General features: G+C 52.5%; 1 protein-coding gene and 2 non-coding genes across 3 annotated transcripts; all 3 read left to right on the top strand.

The window, feature by feature from the left end:
• The first annotated feature begins 1,473 nt into the window (after positions 1–1,473).
• Lrfn3 (leucine rich repeat and fibronectin type III domain containing 3) lies at positions 1,474–8,937 on the top strand. The gene is made up of 3 exons (XM_059275317.1): positions 1,474–2,489; positions 3,569–4,999; positions 8,343–8,937. Exons 2-3 carry the CDS (start codon positions 3,585–3,587, stop codon positions 8,806–8,808), a joined length of 1,881 nt encoding a protein of 626 aa, XP_059131300.1. The 5' UTR covers positions 1,474–2,489; positions 3,569–3,584; the 3' UTR covers positions 8,809–8,937.
• On the top strand, positions 7,494–7,678 carry LOC131903226 (U2 spliceosomal RNA). The gene has a single exon (XR_009377470.1). It is a non-coding gene; the product is annotated as a U2 spliceosomal RNA (small nuclear RNA).
• Positions 8,938–18,834: 9,897 nt separating the features above from the next.
• LOC131903153 (U1 spliceosomal RNA) lies at positions 18,835–18,997 on the top strand. Its single transcript, XR_009377407.1, has one exon. It is a non-coding gene; the product is annotated as a U1 spliceosomal RNA (small nuclear RNA).
• Positions 18,998–24,115: the final 5,118 nt, after the last annotated feature.

The following is a 24,115-nucleotide window of genomic DNA, read 5'->3' on the forward strand; positions in this document are numbered from 1 at the left end:
CATTTCAGCAGTGTTTCTAACTTCTGTGGCCTCTTCCTGAGCTTTTGAGTGTCCAGTATCCACTGTGCTGGGCCAGGAGAGCTGACGAACTTTGCTAATCATCTGGAAAGGTGGGCCCTAGGGCTGAGTTAATTTTAGCTACAATTTTTCAATAGACATAAGTAGAAGGAGCCAAAAGTGAATTCTGAAACCTTCAGCAGAGTTGGGAAATGCCAGGGTGGATGGACATCCACATGCCACCTCCAAGGTCACGCTACTTACGTCGCTGCTCAGATGGCTTCTTAGCTCTGTGCCCACCTCAGGGCACCCAGGTTGTTTGTGTCTCCTTTGCAACAGAGCTTCTGGGAGACCATGCTCCCCACATGCTTACAGCAGGTTCCCAGACTAGGCTTCTGGGCCGTCACCCATACCCCCCTTCCTTACATACCATCTGCCAGAAGAGTGTGGGACCACCCACCTCTGCTTCTCCTGTCCCCCCACACCTCTCCTCTCGAGTTATGTGTTGGCACAAATCCGGCCAGGGTCTTCTGTGGGAGTGGAGAGAAACAAGAGAAGACAACAGACACACTTCTCTGGGTCAGCCTGTCCCCCCTCCTGACTCTGACCCGTTTCCTGTCTTCTCTCCCTCCCCTCTACAGAACCTCTGGTCAGTGTGTCTTGAACTCTGTTCCTCATCCCAGAAGACACGATTCTCAGTGTCAACTTTCCTCCTTCCAACCAGTGAAACGATTCCCTCTTGCCTAAAAGAACAAACCTGTTACTGGACAGAACCCGGATAAGAAGGCTTCCTGCGAAGGTGGTGCGGAAATAGAGGGCGGGGAGGCAGATGCGTGGGCATCTAAGGACGCGGAGGGCTATGTACAAGGATATGAATGGGTACTGGACACTGAGTTGCTCAGTGCTGCATATGTGGGTGGGGGGATAGAGAGAGATTAGATAGATGGATGGATAGACAGACAGACAGCATGCCTCTGACTTGTCCTTGCCTCTCGTGTCTGTTTCTGAGTCTCTCACTGCCTCTGTGTATCCACCTCTCTCCTTCAATGTATTTCTGTGTCCCCCACTCTACTCCAGGCTCTCAGTCTAAGCCTATCCTTATTTTCAGTCTCTGTCTATTCTTCTCTTTGCCTCAGTGTCTCAGTCTGTCTTTATTCAGGGATATTCTTATTCCCAGCAGCTCCAGGGCGACTCCATGGTAGGTGGTGTTAGGGGCGCGCCTTTGAGAGGAGGGAGAAGGGAGGAGGGAGGAGGGGGGCTGCCTACGCCTTTAAGCGCGGGCGCGCGCGGGGCCTGCGCCTTTAAGTGCGAGAACGCGCAAGGCCCTGGGTTCCCGGCGAGGAGGCCGCGGGAGCACCCGGACCCGGCCCGCCTGCCCGGCCCCCGCCCGGCCCCCGCCCCGGCCCCGGCGGGGGAGGGGTCTCTGAGCGCGGCCCCTCCCCCCTGCGCCCCCGCCTGCGTTGCGGTGCCCGGGTCCCCGCGTGGCCCTGTCTGTCTGTCCGTCTGTCCGCGCCCAGGCCTCGCCCCACCCCGGCCCTAGAGCTGCCCGTCTGCCCCCCTACCCGCCGCAGCAGACCCCCTCTTTCTGGGCCAGTTCCCTCCGCAGGCCACGAATCCAGCCGCGCCGCTGCTGTCCCAAACCCTGGGCCGGCACCCCGACATCGGGGGCGCTTGCAGCCGGATCGGATCCAGAGATTCTGAAACCCCCGAGCGTGGGACCCTGATCTGAGATCAGCACCCTGACATCCTGCCATGGAACCCTAAGATCTGGACCTTGAACCTCAATATCTGGGGCTGGAATCCCGACATCCGTCTCTGGGACCCCAAGATTTGGAAACTGAACCCCATGGTTTTGGAACATGGACCCCAAAATTTGGAGCTGGAACCCAAAAAAATTGGCACCTAAGCCCCCAAATTTGGAGCTGAACTCTGAATTGTCTGGCTGATATCTTGACAGCTGGGAGTGAACTCCCAAACCTATACCAGGGACCCCACTATTTTAGGAACTAAACCCTGGGATTTAGGCCTTCAATTCCAAGATCTGAACCATGGAATTCCGAGGGGCCTGAAGTCCTTGCTGCAGACCTGAGTGCTGAAATTGGGGCTAGAGACCTCCAAATCTTGACTCAGCACCCTAGTATCTGAACAGCACCCCAATATCGGATTCTAGGACTGGACTTGGAACTCAGACCCTCAACTTCCCCATCTGGCTGTTTGGTACCTCAAGCCTGGTGCTGAGACAGCCTGATCCTAAACAACCGCTGGAGCCTTGGTCTCTAAAACTGGACCCTAGAGGCCCAATTTTAGTGGCACGGGACCCGGAGAATCAAGTTTGGAGACTCCATAACCAAGGATTTGAGCTGAGACACTGACAGTTCCTCCACAGAGCCCTGGAGTCAGGAGAGGCTTAACCAGATGCCCCCTCCGGAGTTCTGACCTCTCACCCCCCTGGAGCCTGAGGACTCTGCTCCTTGGGGTGGCTTCCAGCTCAGGTAAGCCTTTGAGAGCCGTTCATGGTGGGAGGGAGTTGGGGTGGGGTGGGGTTGCTTGGCTACAGGTGGAAGTAGGTGAGGACTAGGTGCCCTGTGGCATTTTTAGGGGTTTTCCTTGGAAAAAGTCTGTCCCGTGAGTGTATGCCTCCGATACTCTCTGCCCCTCTCTGACCTCCTTGGCCAGCTGATGGCATGCCAGGTCTCTGATGCCACCACCCTTCTAGTTTTTCACGGTCTGACCATCCAGCATCCTCTGGCCCACATCTGCCCTCTCTGGTCCCCTCCCCACCTCTCCTCTCAGGGACCAGCTTTGACACACCTGCCCATAGCCCTTTCCTCCAGCCACTCTGCCCACAGCTTCTCTGCACTTCGGACACTGTTTGTCTCTCTGGTCATTGGCTTTCTCGCCCTTTGCCCATCTCTGGCTCCTAGGCTGGGTCTGTGGCCATCACGAGCCATATCTGACCCTTCCCCCAGCTGCCCCATCCTTCTCTCCTGCCAGCTTCCTCTGTCCGTCCTCCCCCTACCCCGACCCTAACTCCTGGTCTACCCACATCTCTGACCATTTCCACCTTGGCTGCCTTTCTCCCTGTCACTTCTCTCCATGTCCGTTTCTCTGACCAGTTGTCCCCTACTGATTCTGCCATGTCTGTCCTTTCTCCTCTCTCTGGTTATCTCACTGACTTTTGACCAGGTCAGAACTCTTTTGTCTCTCTTTGTCCAGCCCTAGATGGACCGCCTCTAGCCTCTCTGCTCACCTTTCCTCTTTGGTCATGCCTGACCTCCTCTGAGTATCCTTGCCACCTCCCACCTCTTCCCTGTGGCTTACCTTCTCTCCACCTTGCCCAGCTGTTCTGTTCTCTGCCCACCTGTGCCCATCTCTAACCAGCTTTCTGACCATCATTGCTCATTCTTGACCCTCTGTGCCTTCATGACACATCTCTGATCCCTCCTTCCTCTGATCCTCCCGACCTCTCTGAGCATGTTATGACCATCTCTCCCGGTTTCGGATCACCCCAACCCCTCTATAGCTCCCCCTCGGGCCCAGCCAGCCCTCATATCTCCCTTCTTTTCTACAGGCCACCCCTGCCCGCGATGGCCGTCCTCCCACTGCTCCTTTGCCTGCTACCGCTGGCCCCTGCCTCATCTCCACCCCAGCCGGCCACATCCAGCCCTTGTCCCCGCCGCTGTCGCTGCCAGACCCAGTCGCTGCCCCTAAGCGTGTTGTGCCCAGGGGCGGGCCTCCTGTTCGTGCCGCCCTCACTGGATCGCCGAGCGGCAGAGCTGCGCCTGGCAGACAACTTCATCGCGGCAGTGCGTCGCCGTGATCTGGCCAACATGACAGGTCTGCTGCATCTGAGCCTGTCTAGAAACACCATCCGCCACGTGGCAGCTGGCGCCTTCGCCGACCTCCGTGCCCTGCGTGCCCTGCACCTAGATGGCAATAGACTGACCTCGCTGGGCGAAGGTCAGCTTCGTGGCCTAGTCAACTTGCGCCACCTCATCTTGAGCAACAACCAGCTGGCAGCCCTGGCAGCTGGTGCCCTGGACGACTGTGCCGAGACCCTGGAGGACCTCGACCTCTCTTATAATAACCTTGAGCAGCTGCCCTGGGAGGCTTTGGGTCGCCTGGGCAACGTCAACACGTTGGGCCTTGACCACAATTTGCTGGCTTCAGTGCCTGCCGGAGCCTTTTCCCGCCTGCACAAGCTGGCACGGCTGGACATGACCTCCAACCGCCTGACTACCATCCCACCCGACCCACTCTTCTCCCGCCTGCCACTGCTTGCCCGGCCCCGAGGCTCGCCGGCCTCTGCCCTGGTGCTGGCCTTTGGGGGAAACCCTCTCCATTGCAACTGTGAGCTGGTATGGCTGCGTCGCCTGGCTCGGGAAGACGACCTCGAGGCCTGTGCCTCGCCACCGGCTCTAGGGGGCCGCTACTTCTGGGCTGTGGGTGAGGAGGAGTTTGTGTGCGAGCCGCCAGTGGTGACCCACCGCTCACCTCCCCTGGCAGTGCCTGCTGGTCGGCCAGCTGCCCTGCGATGTCGGGCAGTCGGGGACCCAGAGCCACGAGTGCGTTGGGTGTCACCCCAGGGTCGGCTGCTGGGCAACTCCAGCCGCGCTCGTGCCTTCCCTAATGGGACTCTGGAGTTACTGGTCACTGAGCCGGGAGACGGTGGCATCTTCACCTGCATTGCAGCCAACGCCGCTGGTGAGGCCACCGCTGCTGTTGAGCTGACCGTGGGGCCCCCTCCACCTCCCCAGCTAGCCAATAGCACCAGCTGTGACCCCCCGCGGGACGGGGATCCTGATGCCCTCACCCCGCCCTCTGCTGCCTCAGCCTCCGCCAAAGTGGCGGACACCGTGGCCCCTACTGACCGTGGCGTCCAGGTGACCGAGCATGGGGCCACAGCTGCTCTTGTCCAGTGGCCAGATCAGAGGCCTGTCCCGGGCATCCGCATGTACCAGATCCAATACAACAGCTCGGCAGACGACATCCTTGTCTACAGGTGCGGGGGGCCTGGCCGCGGGCGAGTGGGTGGGGGGCACAGTGAGTCCACCCAGGAGCATCCCGTAGTGAACCACAGCAGAGAAATAACGCTGCAGGTGGCCAAGGAAATCAGAAAGTGAAGGCAAACAACATCAGGCAGCAATGATGACCAGAGATGGGCAGAAAGGGTAAGAGAAATAGGACAGATGTGGTGGAGGGAAGGGAGACAAAAGTGGCCAGACAGCAAGCTGACGCTCTCAATCAACGACAATTAAAAAAAAATCAGGCTGCAGAGAGAGAAAGAAATAAGGCAGTGAAAATAAAAAGTGAAAACAACGAAATCAGGCAGTGAGGAAAAAAATCAGGCCAGAAGAAGAAAACTTGAATGACTAGTGGGGTTGAGTGCAGCTCAGACAGAGTGCTTGCTTAGTGAGCTGCGGCCCTGAGGTCTGGGCCCAGCCCTGAAAAGAGAAGTTAATGAGGCTGTGGAGGAATGGGAGGCTAAAAACAAATTTTCGCAGGAAGTTTGGTTTTTCAAGGGAGGCTACAATGGGGGAATGTCATCAGCAAGAGGCTGAGGCAGGATTGTGACAAATCCAAGGCCAGCCTGGTCTACATAGAGAGTTTGAAGCCGGCCAGAGATATCTAGTAAGCAGTGTCTCAGAGAGGGGTGGGTGGGAAGAAGAGGAAAGGAGAGGAGGGAGAAGAGAGGAAGGGAGAGAGGAGAGAATGGGCAGAAATGTGCAGCTGGCTGAGAAAGCCAAATGGGGTAACCCGAGGAATTGGGAGCAGAGGTTAAGTGGGAAATTGGGGGTGGGAGGTCAAACAGAGACAAGGCCTTGGGTTCGTGCAGTATGAGCCCTGTGTGTCAAAGTGCTTGTAACAGTAACGTCCTAATTTTTGGTTTGCTAAATCAAATCTAAGCTAGGTCAGACGTGTCAATGCATGCCCGTCTGTCTTCCCAGCTCTCAAGGGCTTGAGACAGGAGGATGATAGCGTGTTCAAGGGCCTCATACAGTGAGATCTTGTCTCAAAACCCAAACAAGCAAAATCTAGTCGGCTTGCTATGTGGGTAGAATGCCCATTCTGAGGGCTCCTGCCTTCCTTCTGTAGCTGCAACCATGAAGCCTGAAGTTTACACACTCCAAAAGGCCAGTCAGTAGAGCTTCTGTCCCCAAGCCAGATAGCGCTTTGTCCATCTGCTGTGACCACGAGAGCGGAGAAATGGTGGTGGCTGACACTGCTCATCAGAGTCTGACCACGTGTGGGCAACTGTGGGTGACTCCCTGTCCTCAGTGCCAGGCTGGGTCAAGGGTACAGACAGCCCCAAACTGACTGTAAGAACTGGCTGGTTAGCGCCTTGCAAATCCAGTGCCTGGATCCCTTCCTCTCCCGGCCATACTTCAAGATCTCATCTTCTCAATCCTACTTCCCACACTTTCTGTCTCCATCTCCCTCCCCCCTCCCTCTCCCTGTCTCTCTCTTTCTTTTGAGACTAGATCTCACGCAGCCCTGGCTGGCCTCGAACTGGCCATGTAAGCCAAGGATGGCGTGGAACTCCCAGCCCTTCCGCCTTCACCTCCCCAACTGTGGGCCATACACATGGCTTTTCCACTCCTTTTTTGAGACACTATTGAAGAAATTACATGGAGGGTGGGCCACTTTGCCTGATGGGGGGCAGGACAGTCTAGAGACAGCCACCCTCCCACAGGTCATTGTGGAAGGTTCCTTGTGCTGCTCTCCTAAAAGGAGTAAAACAGAATCTAAAATTAGCCCAGTCCATCAGGGCACCAAGACAAAAAGAAATGGTGGAATTGGGTAGGAAGGACAGAAGAAATGAAAGCAGGTATAGTGACTCACACCTCAGTCTCAGCCCTGGAGAGGCTGAGGCAGGGGCATTGAGAGTTCAGGTCAGCCTGGGAGCTGCATAGCCAAAGCCTGACTCAGCACTCACAACACACACACACACACACACACACACACACACACACACACACACGTACTCACACACTCACATGCACACGCACACAAACACATGCACACACAGGTGCCACATACACAAAGGTAAGGCTAGACAGAAACCAGGAAACTGAGATAAAAGAGGACAAAGAGATGGACCTAGAAAGAAACAAAGCAGTAGGCAGAAAGGGAGTCTGAGATGGTGATTCGCTCGAGGGCTCACTGGAAAGCACTATAGAGATGATGATGGTCATAATAAGGCAATGAGGCTAGGGGGAAATTCGTTGGCAAGCTAGCAGGAAACGAGGCACCAGAGGTGCAGCGGAACCAAGTGCTTAGGATGAGGGGTTCAGCTGTGCGCCAGGGAGGTGTAAAGCAGCTGGACAAGGGAAATTAGCAGCTGGAAAGAAGTCAGGCAGCCAGGTGTGGGATGCGTGCCTGTCACACCAGGACTCAGAGTTGGAGGGAGAAGCATAAAGAGTTCAAGGCTAGCCTTAGCTACATGTCAAGCCTTAGCTAAGTTGTGTGAGACCCTGTCTTGAAATGAACGAGCAATTGCTTCCCCGCCTTCCAGCTAAGATCAAGTGTAGTGTCTGCTTCTACAGATTAATATCTGATACGTCCTCTATCCGAGGACAATAAATTCAGTGGAGTCTTTGGAGCCGGGAGATGGGGTAGCAGCTTGCTGTACGCACTCCACACACTGATGGTGTTGCAGCACTCCAGAAGTGGTACACCCTCAAGGGTGTAAGACAAAAGCCAAACAGGGACCCGAAAGAAGTCGGGAGAGAATCTGAAGGAAAGCTGTCTGGGAGGCTAGAAAAAAAAAGGGGGATATTGGTCAGGTGCAGTGTTAAATGGTTCTATTTCCAGCACTCTGGAGGCTGAGGAGGACCCTATACAAGAGATGAGCCAGCCTTGGCTACATAGCAAGAGTCTGGGAGGTAGGTAGGGGGTAGAAATCAGACAGGGTTGGAGTAAAGTGGGGCAGTGAACCGGAGGTGTGTCTGGCAGGGGCTGGGAGAGAACTTTGAAGGCTTGGCAGACGAGGGCAGAAGGCTAGGCGATAATAGGGCGGAGGGCTTGGGCGACGTTAGGGGCTCCTGGAAAAGAACAATCAGGGGAAAAATCTCAGAAAGAGGAACGGAAGATCTCGGGCTGCAGGGAAGTAGGGTATGGCATCCACAGGTGAGCTATTGTTAGGGAACTTGGGTGTCGAGGGGGAGAGTGAAATTGGCTAGCCCACTGGATGGATATGTTAGGTGTCAGTTCAGCAAAAGAAGCCGGGGTGCTGGCCAGAGGGGACTTCAGGGAATTTAGCTGGAGGGAGGCATTGGTGAGGGCATCGGGAGCATGGGTACTGGGTAACCACAGCCCTGACTCCACCTGTTGCCCTCCCCCAGGATGATCCCGGCAGACAGTCGCTCATTCCTGTTGACCGACCTGGCATCAGGCCGCACCTATGATCTGTGTGTGCTTGCGGTCTATGAGGACAGTGCCACCGGGCTGACGGCCACACGGCCAGTGGGCTGCGCTCGGTTCTCCACGGAGCCTGCACTACGACCATGCGCTGCACCCCACGCACCCTTCCTGGGCGGCACTATGATCATCGCATTGGGAGGCGTCATCGTGGCGTCAGTTCTGGTCTTCATCTTTGTGTTGCTTCTACGCTACAAGGTGCACGGTGGCCAGCCACCTGGCAAGGCCAAGGCCACAGCACCTGTCAGCAGTGTTTGCTCCCAGACCAATGGAGCCCTCGGCCCAGTGCCCAGTGCACCTGCCCCAGAGCCTGCTGCACCCAGGGCCCATACTGTGGTCCAACTGGACTGTGAACCCTGGGGACCCAGCCACGAACCTGCGGGACCCTAGGCGGGGGCCCACTTCTGTGGATCCTCTGGCCCCAGGGACAGCAGGATCCAGACACCCCTCGGGACCTGGCCTCAGACTCACCAAATTGCTCACAGTTTTTAAAACTCTGGTGGGGAGGGTGTCGGGGCAGCTGGGCACAACAAGAAAATCCTATTTTTCTAAGCTTGGGCTGTGCCCTTGCCCATGTCTCTGTCTGTGGGGACTGAGGGGTACTGTGGGGGGGGGGCTGGGGGCTGAGGAATACCTCCTCTGAGGAAAGACACTTCCTGTAGTTCAGCCTGGGGTCTCTGCAGAGGGGTCGAGGTCAGTCATCTATAGTCATCCATTCAGGCAACAGATGTTCTGGGAACTGTGCTGAGCTGTGACTTGTGGTGGGGACTCAGTGATCCAAGTTGCCCTGCCCTCAGTCTTACAGGAAGCACGTCTTCAGATAGCCATACTCTAGAGCTAGACAGGGATGAGGAAAGCCCAAGGGACTGTGTACCCTGGATGAGGTGGCTGGCTCAGCCTGGAGTATAGTTCAGGGAAGGCTTCCTGGAAGAGGAGGGATGTGATCTGAGTAGCATATCTGAAGGAGATCTTAAGCAAAGAGCAGAAGGTGAGGATCCAGGTGGAGGGCGCAGCATTAACAAAGGTCAGGTGTTACCAGGCACTGAGTTGCTATGGTGGAGGTGAGGTGGGAGGGGCCAGGACCTTCACAGTGAGTTGCTCAGCCCTGATGGTGATGGGTAGCTATGGAGTATTCTGTGCAGGGGGTGGGGGAGGAGGAAGGGACCGGTTAGGCTTGGGCTTTAGGAGGTCTTTCTAGTGTTGCTTGAGGAAGGGGGATCAAGCTAGGGCTGGTGGGGGGGGGGATGTAGGTGTCTGGGTGGGTCAGGACCAACTTGGACCAGGGAAGGGTGGGTTGGGAGAAAAGAGAAGGAATGGGTGGCAGAGCCGTTCAGGAGACAGTAGATGGATTACAGAGCTCAAAGACCGTGAGGGAGGGAAGTATACTGAGGGAAACTCCAGGCTCTGGCCAGCGGGACAACGGGAAGTTCTCCAGGCTGCCCTGGAGGACCAGGGGCCAGGGCACAGTGGAGAGGGGTGGCCAGTGTGGTACTCTGTGGGGCCAGTGTGGCAGATGTGGGGACCAGGGCATGGCTAGCTGGTAGGGAAGAGATATGGCTAGAGGTCGGAGCCAGGCATAGAAACCAGGGCTTTGCCGATATTGTGGCTCACACCTACAATCCTCGCACCCAGGAACCTGAGGCAAGAGGACTGATTACAAGTCCAAAGGCAGACTGAAGCCACAACATGAAACCCTGCCCCCACCCTAAATAAAGATGCTGGGAGGGGTCCCAAGATTGAACCCTTGAGGTTTCTGTATTTACAGAAGAGACAGAAACCTTTTACCAGCTTCAGAAGGAGGGAAAGGTGAAGCATGTCCCAAGTAGACATTGTGTTTACTGACAGAAAGGTCGCAGAGGCCCCAGCAAGAGCAGTGAGGGGGGGGTGAGACAGGTGCCATGTTGTCAGAGTGAATGTGGACAGGGAGTGAGCCCCGTTCAGGGTGAGTCAGAACACTGGCCGCGTGTCTTTCCTGAGCCCCAGACCCTGCAATGGTCCTGGAAGTTTATAGGATCAGACACGGGCCTGGGAAAGGCCAGGGGTTGTTAGAGATCCAGGAATGCGGTCAGTAGCAATAGCATCCCCTGAGCAAGTAGCTTTTCTGGTAGCAGGAGGTGGGGCCAAGGAGGAACTAGTCATCTAGGGTAAGGTGATGTGAGGCACAGGGCGAAGACAGCCCGAGGCTAAACTTGGTTTGGTGCAAAGAATGTTTTGGTGAGACAACAGAGCCCATTTTCACGGTGGGACTTGAGACCTTCACAATGTCCACTCTTAACCATGGAAACATGGCGCCCAAGCTGGCTCCCCAGTTCTGCAGCATCCAGAGGTCACTTTGTCATTGTGTTACCCTTGAGTGGCTAAGATCATGTGAGGTTATCAGCCAGAGTGAGGGCATAGGTGTTGGGCAATGAGAATGAACAAATGGGAGGGCTGGCTCAGTGCCAACTAGGAAATACCCATTCCCACCTTGAGGGGGAGCCAGAGAGCGCTGCTCCTAAACCTTCCTGGTCCTGCCCTGCCCCGTTTGTGACAGACACAAATGTTAAACAGGATGAGTGTGAATCAGGGAGTACACGTGGGAGATGTGGAACTGTGAAACTCTGGACTTGACTCCAACTGAGGCCTGGAGGTCACTCAGGCAGGAGATAACTAGCAAGGGGTGGGAACGGCATCCCATGCACATGGAACGGCATATAATAAGGGGTGCATTGTGAGAAAAGGGTAAGGAAGCCAGAGACGAAGTGGGCTGGAGAGAAGGGACTTGGCATACTATCAAGGCAGGAAGCAGGTGATGGAAAAGCCCCTATAGTTCATGAGAGGACAGTGGATTTTCTTCTAAGTGGCATGAGGAGCCACTGGAGGTTTGTTTCTCTGAGACAGGGTCTCACAACATTAGCCCAGGTTTGAACTCATTGTGTAGCTCAGGCTCCTTGACCTCATCCACGATCCTTCTGCCTCTGCCTCTGCCTCCCGAGCATGGGGATTACAGGCATGCACCATCACACCTGGACACTGGAGGATTTTGAGCTATGAGGAGAATAGTCTTCCTGGATCTCAAGCAAGCTCCTGTGGCAGATCTTGGGTGTGGAGGGCCAAGGGGTGCAGAATAACAGGAGGAGGAAGAGTCTTGGTAGAAGGCTGACCTAGGCCGGGCTGGACCGGAGGAAAGATGTACGATGTCAGCAGGCTCTCCCTTCCCTACCCAAAAGACGACAGTGTGGACTGCTGGCCAGTGACCCAGAATAGGGGGGAGACTGTACAAACTAGGGGAGGGGGACAGACCTGGGTCTCCAATCCCAGGATCCATCCCACATGTAGGACAGCTACGCCCCTAGTACAAGGCAGCCCACAGACAGGCCAAAAAAGCTGAGGCTGAGGCCAATCGCTGGATCCAGGCCCACTAAACACAGGGCTAGAATGGAGGAGACACACACCCAGTAATAGCCTACAACAAGTGTGTAAGCAGCGACAGTTGGGGGGGCTAGCTGAGACAGGTGGATCTCCCTGGAACTTCACAGGACACTCAGGCCACCCCCACCCCTGTGCAAAAACAAATGACACCATTATCTAGGATTTAAAGTTAAGTGATTCTGTGCAGCCTTGCCCAGCTGGAGCCACCAACTTCCTGAGGTCAGGGAGTACGGTGTCTACTGCCCATCGCTCCTCAGGGGACCAAACCCAGGCTGCTGAGTCACGATCTCCAGGTGATTTCTGTCTTGACTCACACCCTCCTAGCAGCATGCCACCGTGCTAGCCATGGACCTTGGGGTGAGTAAGGCTTGAATGAGTCCATAACATTAGGAGACACCCTGGAAGACCTCCTTGGGGCTGAGCCTGCTCCATGAGCTCCCAGGTGGGAGACCCTGATAGGGAGGACTCCCCAAAGAGAGCAAGTCTCCTTTGGGGAGTGGGACCCAGCAAAGTCTGGGCCCCTCATGCCTGGAGGGGTATCACTGCTTGCCATTGTCTTGGCCTTAATGGGCTCAGAATGTTGGGAACATGTGACCAAAGGCTCAGGTCCCTGCCCTCTCAGGGCCCCAGTTCTTAGAGAACAAGTAGATACAAATGGTGGTCAGGGTAGTCTGGGCTGAGAAGTACAGGCAGGAAGGATGGTGGCCCATTTTGTTTTCTGGTGTTCTGAGCAGGGACTCATGGAAGCCAGAGTGGATCCTTTTGCCTCTACCTCTCAAGTGCTAGGATTAGGTGCCACCGTGTCCTGCTGGTCCTGGGGGACTTGAGAGCCTATGGGGACTCCTAACAGAGACTGATGGGGACTCCAAGATGTGCTGAAGACAGGACTCTCCTTATGGCACCATGACCTGTGGAGTAGCCCAGTGTCCTGTGCTTACAATGGTTTAACATCCTTCTGTTATTGCCTTTTCTTTCTCTTTCTTTCTTTCTTTCTTTCTTTCTTTCTTTCTTTCTTTCTTTCTTTCCTCCTCTCCTCCTTCCCTCCCTCCCTCCTTCTTCCTCTCTCTCTGTCTCTCTGTCTCTGTCTCTCTGTCTCTCTGTCTCTCTGCCTCTCTCTCTCTCTCTCTCTCTCTCTCTCTCTCTCTCTCTCTCTCTCTCTTTCTCTCTCTCTCTCTCTCTCTCTAAGACAGGACAGCCCAGCATGGCCTTGAACTCAGTCTTCCTGGCCTCAGCTGCCTCAAGTGCTGGGATTACAAGCACAATAGCCACCCCAGCTCTCATCTTGAAATTCTTAATACGTTTGGAACAAGCTCACCACCATTTTCCTTTTTTGCACCCGGCTCTTCAAGTTATGTAGCCAATACTGCCTAAAGAAGATGTTGAAGGATGGATGAGAGCCAGGGCGAAGAGGGTCTCCCCAAAAAGACCTACGAGAAAGGAAAGGGGCCAGGTGGTGGTGGGGGCAGCGGCGGCAGTGGCAGAGCACACCTTTTATCCAGCACTCAGGAGGCAGAGGCAGGAGGATCTCCGAATTTGAGGCCAGCTTGGTCTACAGAGCGAGTTCTAGGACAGCCAGGGCTACACAGAGAAACCTTGTCTTGAGAGAAGAAAGGCACGTGGCCAAGAACAATGTGTATGGGAGGGGGGCTGTGCTGCCTGTAAAGGAAACCGGGAGCGCCCCTGGTCCTGAAGAAGGACCTGGGAGGCCCAGGATCAACCTGAGCTTCATTCTCAATTCCAGTCTCCACGCTGTGGGCGTGGGGAGGGAACACAGAAAGGCCGCTTACACAATGTCCGTGCTAAGTACTGGAAAGTCTTAGCGTACAGAGCGCACATGGGTGTACCGATGGGGAAAATGTAGAGCTGGCATGAATATGAGAACAGGAGACTTCAAAGGTTTTTACTCTGGATGTATTCTGGCCCCAACTCCCTGGAACCCTGGGGCACTGTGCACTCTCCTGAGTCCCATGGGTACATCAGCAACTTCCTGGGAATTCCCACTTCTCTCTAAATGCTGCTCCTGCCCCAGGGCTGGGGATGGACCCCCTCCTTCATGTTCTGTTCTTCCCACCTACCAACCTCTGAGCCTGTGTCTGGCATCCTGATTTTAGACCTGGCTTTCTCTAATTGTCTGGGCCCCTTTTCCTACATAAACCCTTGCGGCTCACATCCAACCTGCCTCAGCTTCTAAGCTAAGCAACTGCTCTTCCCAGTTCTTGGTCCGGCAACTCCTGAGTATCCACCCACATCCCGGTCCTTTTCCTACTTCAGCTCTGGTCTAATGCTGACTTTAGCCGCCTGCATCCCTCCACAAGCCTCCCTCTGGGACCCTAGTCCAGCAATCATCTCTGATCCCAAATCATTCCAAAGCCAAAGCTATCTGTTGGCTGCACAAAAGCCTCCTTGGGCCCCAGGTTCCTCGTTCAGAGTCAGAGCCGAACTCCTTAGTTTTGCCAGGTATGGTAACACAGGCCTATAATCCTAGCATTTGGGAAGCTGAGATAGGAAGGCTGTTGGACTTTCATGAGTTCAAAGCCAGCCTGGGATACATAACAAGACCCTGTCTCAAAAAGAGCAAACAAAATGCTTCACTTTAGGGTATCTATATCACCCACCTTTCCCAAGCACCATTTCCAAAATAATGTTCCTTCAGCTTAGAGCCGTGGTTCTCAACCTTCCTAACGCTGTGACCCTTTAATACAGTTCCTCATGTTGTGGTGACCCCAACCATAAAATTATTTTCATTACTACTTCATAACTACAATTTTGCTATTGTTATGAACCATCATGTAGATCTCTGACATGCAGGATATCTGATATGTGACTCCTGTGGAAAGGGCCATTTGACCACAGAGGGGCCGCGACCACAGGTTGAGAAACACTGGCTTGGACGGACTACTAACCACTCCAGGAAGTCAAGGCCTGTCGTGTATTCCTATATGCCCTCATTTAGCCTGCTTGGATGATAAGCCAGGACAGTGATAAAGAAGCTGTGGAAAGAAAGTCGGTTCCTTCCCTTTAATGCTCACTGACAGCAAAGGTTCTGGAGGAGAAGAGGGTGATTAGGAAGTGGGGAGAAGGTGTTGAGAATCCTCCCCGGCCCTTGCCTTTCCCTGTGTCTGGAAAATCCAGCCTTGCCCTGCCTTCCCAGCTCTCCCAGCAGCTGCAGTGTAGGAGGTCCTGAGGGGCTGGGAACCAGGCAGATGTCATCCCTTGGAGAGTTCAGCTCCCTGGATCTTCTCATCCAGGCACCCAATGTCCCCCCCCCCCCCTGTCCTAGTCTCTCCTGTCGGCCAGGCCTTTAGTCCTCCAGTTCTCCTTCCCAAACGCCTGTTCAAGTCCCAGGTCCCCTCCTTAAGCCACCAAAGCAGTCTCCACTCAGGACCCAGGCTCCCAAACCACCCTTCCCGGCCCCCAGAAGTTCTAGCCAAAAGCTTCTCCCTCCTCAGCAGCTACGAGGCCTGCTCCTCTTTTCTAGAATGTTCTTCGGGTGTCAGCTTCCTCACCTTGCCCCTTTGGTCTACTGAACACAATCAAGCCACTTCTCTGTACTCAAAGGCCCCTTTCCGGTCCTAATATCCTCAAATAAGCTCTCCCCTCCCCTCCCACATATCTCCTCCTCCTCCTCCTCCTCCTCCCTCTCCTTTCCCACACCTTCCTGCTCCTTATTGTAATTCTGTCATTTCCTCTTCATGTGCCTCTTCATCTCTAGCTTTTACTCTCCTCCTCACATCGATCCCTCTTCCCTTTCTCTGTTCCTCCAGCTGTCTCTAATCCCCACCCCCACCATTTCAACATGATGACACCGGGTCAGTCTGGACCTACCAGTACCCTACACGTCCCTCTCTGATTCAGGGAGGGTGCTGAGGGCCAGGTGACCCAGCTTCCTCCTGGTGCCTGACGGGCAAGAGTCCCAGCCTACCTAGATCCTGGGGGGCTCGTCGGTCCCTTCCGGTTCCTGGATTGTGCCCTGGGGAAGAGTGGCAAGAGGCACCGAAGACCCAGTCCTAACTGCCTTCATACCTAACCTCAGACCTTGATGCTCTGGATTTCCCACAGGCTGAATGACTCCTTGGGGACGTAGAAAGCAGATGGCTGGTGGCTTTACAGCCGGCCATGGCTCTGTGGTAGTGGATTGGCCACTGTGGAATTTCTCTGGGTAGGACAAGGTCCATTTGGGCCGACTGTGCCAGTGGATAGGGCAAACTGGTTCTAAAAGCAGAATCGGGCAGACGACGCAAACAAAGTAAACCATCTCTCCCAGCTCTGTGAAGTGTGTGTGTGTACAACAGCTTTTTCAGAAGAGGGACCCGAAGCCCGCAGAAGTTAGTGCATGGTTCGGGTTCACAGGGCGTGAAAGCCGCATGAGGACTCCAACCTGGCTGATGGCCTCCCAATCCACCCAGCTATTCTGGTTCCCTCCTCTGCGCTCCCGGTTCACTCAGACTCAACAGCTGCGTTTGTGGGTTTCTAGGGCCGCCGCTTAATCACAGCTTTCTTGGAAAACGGGGGCGCTGAGAAACCCGACTTCCGGCTGTGTGTGTCGCCACCGCCGGAGGGGCCCCGGATGGTGGTGCCAGTGACAGCGCCGGTGAGCCGTAGCCCGAGGGCTGGCGAGGAATCCACGTGGGCGCGCCCGCCCAGACCCGGCGCCGCGGCGCCACCTGCTGGGTGCTCCTGCGATGCCGTGGCTGCAGCCCGGCGACCCGCACTCAGAGCTGTCTAGGGTGGCGGGGCCTCCTGGGCACCCAGCCCGCCTGACAGTATTTTTACATCTGGAACCCTTCCTTCCAGGACAGGCAGATGCAGAACACAGGCGAGCTACCCGGTTCCCACGACATGCCACTCATCCGGTGGCGCTGTTGGCTGGCCATCATCGTCAAAAAGCCAGACACAAGGCCTGTGGCCATATGTACCAACTCTGCTCAAGGGTCACAGGGGCCACCAGGGCCTGGAGAAGTGAGCAGACCTGCTGAGGATCAGGCCGCCCCCGAGACTGTTTTTATAATTCAAGTCATGTCCCTGCTTCACTCAAAACCCTCCAGTGCAATCGACTCCACCTGCCAGCAACAACAGAGTCTGACAGTGATGTATAAGGTCTTACGTGAGAGGCTGGAGGTGTAGCTCACTCTGTTGGTAGAGTCTTGCCCAGGATGTAAAAATCCCTGGATTTGGTTCCCAGCACTTGCCTACAATCCCAGTACTCTGGGGGCGGAGGCAGGAGCATCAAGAAGTTCATAGTGATATATGACGGATGCATAAAATGCTTAAAATTAAGTAAGTCAATTTTAAAATTAAAGCCGGTGAGATGGCTCGGCGTTAAAGCACCCATTGCTAAGCCTGACGACCTGAGTTCGATTCCCCAGGATCCACAGAGAATTGACTACTACAAGTTGTCTTCCAATGGGCAGGTCCACAAGCTTTGAACCACCTCTCTGGCGACGGTGGTGTTGTTGTGTGGTGTTGGTGGTGTGTGCACGCCTTGGTACTGCTCACAGACTTACAAATAGGCCAGGCTTTATGGGTTAAATGGTAAGTGCTTTTATATATAATGTATGCACATTATGTAATATATTCCTCACAGTCACCCTGGAGGCAGGTCTTTTTATTATCCCAATTTTATAGAGAAGCCAATTGAAGTTCGAAGGCGCTAAATCACTGCCCAGGGCCACACTCAGAGCAGGTGGCTGCCTGTACCCAAAATTCACCGTGGCTTTTGGAGAAGAACTATTTTGTCCAAGCTGAGCCGAGCTTTGCGCAGACTCAGAGTGCTCGGGCGCTGGCCGTGGTACTGAATAGAATAGCCCAGGCTTTGGCACTTGAGATTTTCAGGTAACCTTGGAATTAAGGGGCTTTATCTCAATCATGGAGATAAAAGAAAAGTGAAAGCGTGTTTGTAGAGAATCTGGGGTTTCTCAGCATTATCGTTATTTTTATTGTTTTGTATTTTTTTTTCTGTTTTTGAGACATGATTTCACTATGTAACATTGTCCGGTTTGGAACTCGCTCTGTAGACCAAGCTGGCCTTAAATTCACAGAGATCCTCCGGTCTCTCTGTCTCCCAAATTCTGGGATAAAAGTATTTATCATCATCAGCAGCAGCAGCAGCAGCAGCAGCAGCAGCAGCAGCAGCAGCTTTGTTTGGTACTCTGGAGCTGGGAGCCCTGCCCCAAGCTGTGTCCCTTTGCCTCTCTGACCATTCACTTCCTCCTCTGTAAAGGTGGAGGACAACACCAACACACCACATATTTGTGACAGTTTTTGTTTTTTGGGGTTTTTTTTTTGGTGTTTTTTTTGTTTTTTTTTTTGGTTTTTTTTTTTTTTTTTTTTGGTTTTTCGAGACAGGGTTTCTCTGTGTAGCTTTGCGCCTTTCCTGGAACTCACTTGGTAGCCCAGGCTGGCCTTGAACTCACAGAGATCCGCATGGCTCTGCCTCCTGAGTGCTGGGATTAAAGGCGTGTGCCACCACCGCCCAGCTATTTGTGGCAATTTTTAAACAAGAACTCAGTGTGGTGGCTCATGATTGTAATCCTGGTACTTGGGAGGCGGAGGCAGGAAGATTGTTTAGACCAGCTGGGGCTCCATACTGAGTTACAGGCTATGATAACAATGCTTCACATGTAGTAAATATTTGATCTTATTACTATTATTTTTTGAGACAGCATTTCACTATGTAGCTCTGGAATTTGCTATGTAGACCACACTGGTCTTAAGCTCAAAGAGGTCTGCCTGTCTCTGGCTCTTCAGTGTTGAGACTAAAGATATGCACCACCATGTCTGGATTATCACAATTTTTAATTGAAAATTCATACAATTTTCAAATTGAAAATTCATATTTTTCAGCACTTGGGAGGGAGAGACAGGCAAATATCTGAGTTTGAGGCCAGCCTCGAATACAGAGCATGTTCCAGGATGGCTAGGGCTACATAGAGAATCCCTGTCTTGAAAAACAAAACAAAACAAAAATAAAAACAAAAAAAGAAAAAGAAAGAAAATTCCTGTTCTATACTTACCTGGCAGGGGAGATTCCATGATCATGGAGGTGGTTTTCCCAGGATGCAGCTCAGCCACTGCACTCAGGGTGTACTGGTGCGGCTATCTCCTCAAATTTAGGAAACTTGACCTCATAATTCATGGTAGTGGGGAGCTGCATTCTCACTCACCCTTTAAAAAACAAAACAAAAAAGAAAGACAATTCATATTCTGGTCACAGTTTCTGCTTCTCCACCTCCCCTCAAATCATCCCCAATCACCATTTTATATGGAGGGAAACCAAGGCATGAAAAGGCAACATGTCTTAAGTCACAGCTAAAAGCCGCCAGAGCTGGAGAGATGGCTCAGCAGTTAAGAGCATGCTGCTTTCCCAGATGTCTTGGGTTCGAGTCCCAGCACGTATAGTGGCTTACAACTATGCTTCCCTGCACTCATGTCAATATGTGTAATGAAAAATAGTCTCTAAAAAATAACGATTAGCCGGGCGGTGGTGGCGCGCATCTTTATTTTATTTTATTTTTTTTGTTTTTTTTGTTTGTTTGTTTTTTTGTTTTTCGAGACAGGGTTTCTCTGTGTAGCTTTGCGCCTTTTCCTGGAACTCACTTGGTAGCCCAGGCCGGCCTCGAACTCACAGAGATCCGCCTGGCTCTGCCTCCCGAGTGCTGGGATTAAAGGCGTGCGCCACCACTGTCAGGATTGGCAAGTGGTCTAAGGCGCGCATCTTTAATCCCAGCACTCAGGAGGCAGAGGCAGGAGGATCTCTGTGAGTTCAAGGCCAGCCTGGGAGTGAGTTCTAGGACAGCCAGGGCTACACAGAGAAGCCCTGTCTCAAAACCAAAGAGGGAAACAAACCAAACAAACAAACAGAATTGATTCAAACTGAAATGTGTACCCGGGAGCTGACAGAAAAACTCACACCCTTATAGCACTTGGGAGGCTGAGGCAGCATGGCTGAGTGTGAAATGAGTCTGAGCCATTGTGAATTCCAAACCAGCCTGGGCTACAGACCTGTAAAAACAAAATAAAACAACAACAACAAAAAACAAACAACAACAACTGAGTCCTGCGCATCCAAAGGTCTTGGAATGCAAGCCCTGATTCTTATGTGGGCACAACACCCCCACCCCACCCCCACACACAAAGCCTTCTTGCCTTAGTGATCCATCATGATTAATAAATATCAATTTTTGAAAAATGAAATGTCAATTTTGATACCAAGCACCATAAAATTATGTGTAGATTACACTAAAACTGTGATTTCTTTGTGGAGATAAATAGATTTTATATAGTAAGATTTATATGTCAGAATTTTTTTGAGACAAGGTCTTACCATGTAACCCTGTCTGGCCTGGAACTCTCTATGTAGACCAGGCTGGCCTCGAACTCACAGAGATCTTCCTGGTTTTGCCTCCTGAGTGCTGGGATTAAAGGTGTGCACCACCATGCCCAGCTCAACGTTGGTTTGTTTTTTGCATTTGGCTCAAGTTAGACACGTCCTAAGTATTCGAGACTCAGGGACTGACCCTCTGCTAATATGCTAATTCATGTCAAAATGCTGTATTACATCTTGATACAAAATACACAAAGCTATCCAGGCCTGGTGCCACATGCCTGAGATCCCAGGAAGACCCCATCTCAAAAGAGCAAGAACTAGGGCTATGGTTCAGCAGTAAAGAAGTGGCCTAGAATTCACTCGTGAGGAGGGGCTGGGGATGTGGCTCAGCAGTAAATCATTTGCCTGGCATGTGTGAGGCCCTGGGCATTGCCATCATTAAGAGGGAGATAGAGAAAGGGAGGGAGGTCAGTTTATAGAACAAACAAAATTCCCTGCTCATGTTGACTTCAGCTACCAATAAGTATGAAAAACGAATGCCTCTTGCTGGAAAGCACAGTATAGATGCACACACACACACACACACACACACACACACATACACACTCACAGGCACACACGCACATTTGCACACATGCATGCACACAAGCTACTCTCAAGGATGCTTGATGTGGCAAGCTAAGTCCTCACAGGACATGTTGTGTTTTGAGCTGCTTGGCTTGGGGACTTGGGCAGGGGCATGTGCGACAGGGCTCACATGGAAGTCAAAGGACAACAGGAGTCAGTCAGTTCTTGTCTTCCACCATTTAGGTCCCCAGGGCTCAAACCCAGGGAGTCAGACTCAACAGCCCATATCTTTACCCTGGTGAGCCATCTTGCAGCCCCTCCCCTGATTTTTAAATAATTGAATCCAGCTGTCTTCCCATGAAGCTGGTACTCTCTGGCTGAGCGCTGCCCTTTTCCCTAGCCAGGCTGTGCTGACCACAGCTGCCTTGTTCTTTAGCCCTGGCCTTCTTTTTCTGCTGATGCAGACAGACCTACTTCATTCACCGCTGACAGCCCTGCTGGCTGCCGAATGCTGAGGATCCAATGCCAGGGAGCCTGGGAGCCCAGATACAGAGGCAGGTCAGAGATGAGGCCAGGTACCAGGATCCAGCTCTGCTGTGCTCTCTCCAAGCTCCCTGGATTCTGATCGAGGGAAAATTGAACCCTTCCCTGGAATCCCAACGTCTTCTGGTGATGCCACCCCAGTTCCCAGTCCCCTGAAATGCCTATTCATGTTCTGATGGGACCACTCATCACTTTGTAAAGCACAAGCCTAAACGTGTGCCCATAATTCAGACCATCTGGGCACATGACCAGTTTTAAGATGATGTGTGTGTGTGTGTGTGTGTGTGTGTGTGTGTGTGTGTCCATGTATGCTGATTCTTTGAGACATAGTCTCACAATGTAGCTCAATCTGCTCTTGAACTTGAAATCCTCTTGCCTCAGCCTCCAAAGAACTGAGATCACAGGCTTGCATCCTTCCGCCCAGATTTCAAGATGACATATCTGAAGGACTCCAAACGCATCCCAAGACCATGGTGAAGACACCTGAAGCTGAGCCAGGCTTGCAGCTGTGGCCACAGCTGGATCTACTCCTGAAACCATGGCCATGACTCATCCATGGTTTATACAAGTGACCATGCAGGAACCCTGGCTGGTTTGGTATCAACAACCATGTCCCAAACCAAGCCAAACAGCCTGGATTGTAGCTAGAGTTTTCCTGCCTGGCTCACAGTCAGGACAATTCTCTCTCACCCGCCAGTCCCACAGCCACTCAGACCCGACCAAGTAAACACAGAGACTTACATTGCTTACAAACTGTATGGCCGTGGCAGGCTTCTTGCTAACTGTTCTTACAGCTTAAATTAACCCATTTCTGTTCATCTATACCTTGCCACGTGGCTTGTGGCTTACCGGTACTTTACATCTTCCTTGTCCTGATGGCGGCTGGCAGTGTCTCCTTCACCCAGCTTCCTGTTCTCTCAATTCTCCTCTCTGTTAGTCCCGCCTATACTTCCTGCCTGGCCACTGACCAATCAGTGATTTATTTATTGACCAATCAACAACACATTTGACATACAGACCATCCCATAGCACTTCCCCTTTTCTTTTCTTAAAAAGGAAGGTTTTAACCTTTACACATCTCCAAAGTCAGCTTGGTATATTTGGGAATTTGGGCGTAGCTTTTCTTACTACTTCCTGCTGGAGGGGGGCGCTGTATCTTATGGGGATACAAAGAAAATTTTTAGGATTATGGAATAGTCCATGAGAGTGTATCGTCTGAGCCAGTTGCCTTGAAACCATTCTGGATGTTGGATCATCTCAGCCATGGGGTCATTGGAGACCTTTCAGGGGGTCTTGGCTGGTCAAACTGGATGTATCTTAATCTGGAACAAATCCATAGCCTCTGGCTTTCTGTGGAAACAAAAGACACTCTTTTCCAAAGCAACATATCCTTACATCCAAACTTTGAAGTCAAGGTACCTTTAAAATATACATTTTGGCATAACTCAACAGCTTTGGTAATCAAATGTTTTTCTTCAGTTACGAATATCAAAGAGAACATAATCCAAATTCTCTGTGTGGTAGCCATCTTTACATGGCTTATTTTTTTATATTAGCTTGAGCCTATTGCTTTAAACTGCAGCCTTCTAAGCCTGAAACAGCGCTGGCGCTGTGGCTGCTGGCTCCACCCACTTCAGCTTCCCAACATGGCGGTGGTACGTGTTTACCGCCAGCTCTGAGAGCTATCGTGGGTCAATGCTTTTATCCAAGCAGCATGCAGCCCAGAAACCTCTGTTTTTGTTTTGTACTAGCAAAGGCTAAATCCACCACGCAGCTTAATGTGCCACTTGCAGAGGCCTCATTCCTGCCATACGGCGGCAGGTCGAGCACGCACGCTAGGAACCCACCAGCAGTAGCTCAAACACGCAGGCTGCCGCTAACTTGAAAGAGACAACTAGGAACTGTTCTCAGCTCCGTTTTAGAATCTTTTTACTCAGGTTTTAGGTGGAAACTCTTGCCAACACGTTGGGCGCCATTTGTAGCTAGAGTTTTCCTGCCTGGCTCACAGTCAGGACAATTCTCTCTCACCCGCCAGTCCCACAGCCACTCAGACCCGACCAAGTAAACACAGAGACTTATATTGCTTACAAACTGTATGGCTGTGGCAGGCTTCTTGCTAACTGTTCTTACAGCTTAAATTAATCCATTTCTATTCATCTATACCTTGCCACGTGGCTTGTGGCTTACCGGTACTTTACATCTTCCTTGTCCTGATGGCGGCTGGCAGTGTCTCCTTCACCCAGCTTCCTGTTCTCTCAATTCTCCTCTCTGTTAGTCCCGCCTATACTTCCTGCCTGGCCACTGACCAATCAGTGATTTATTTATTGACCAATTAACAACACATTTGACATACAGACCATCCCATAGCACTGGATAGTCACAGTATGAGGAATAGTGTAAGCCTGTAAGAAGTCACCTAGGTCAGGAGGCAGAGACAGGTGGAGCTCTGAGTTCAAGGCTAGCCTGGTCTACAGAGTGAGTTCCAGAGTAACCAGGGCCACACAGAGAAACCCTGTCTCGAAAACAAACAAACAAGCAAACAGAAAAAGAAGAGAAGAAGAAGCTCCATATGAGTTCTGGCCAGCTTGTGCCACCAGTTGAGGGGTTTAGTTGTGCATATGTGTGTTCACACACTCATGCACATGTGTGTGTGGGCCACAGAATACCATAGGTGTCTTTCTCAACCACTATCCACCTTCTGTTTTTGAGTCAGGGTCTCTCCCTGAACCTGAAGTTCACCAAGTAGCTAGACTATCTGCCAGTGAGCCCCTGGGATCTTCTTTGTCTCCCACCTCAGGCCCTAGGGCTACAAGTGCGTGCCACCGGGCTTGACATGGACGGTGGAACTGA

The sequence above is a fragment of the Peromyscus eremicus genome, chromosome 1, assembly GCF_949786415.1.
Source record: "Peromyscus eremicus chromosome 1, PerEre_H2_v1, whole genome shotgun sequence".
NCBI classification, from domain to species: Eukaryota; Metazoa; Chordata; class Mammalia; order Rodentia; family Cricetidae; genus Peromyscus; species Peromyscus eremicus.

Bases quoted from the DNA above. Each gene is read 5' to 3' on its own strand.
- Lrfn3 (XM_059275317.1), top strand. From the start codon at position 3,585: ATGGCCGTCCTCCCACTGCTCCTTTGCCTGCTACCGCTGGCCCCTGCC. The intron at 5,000-8,342 runs GTGCGGGGGGCC...GCCCTCCCCCAG, and splicing joins GACGACATCCTTGTCTACAG to GATGATCCCGGCAGACAGTC.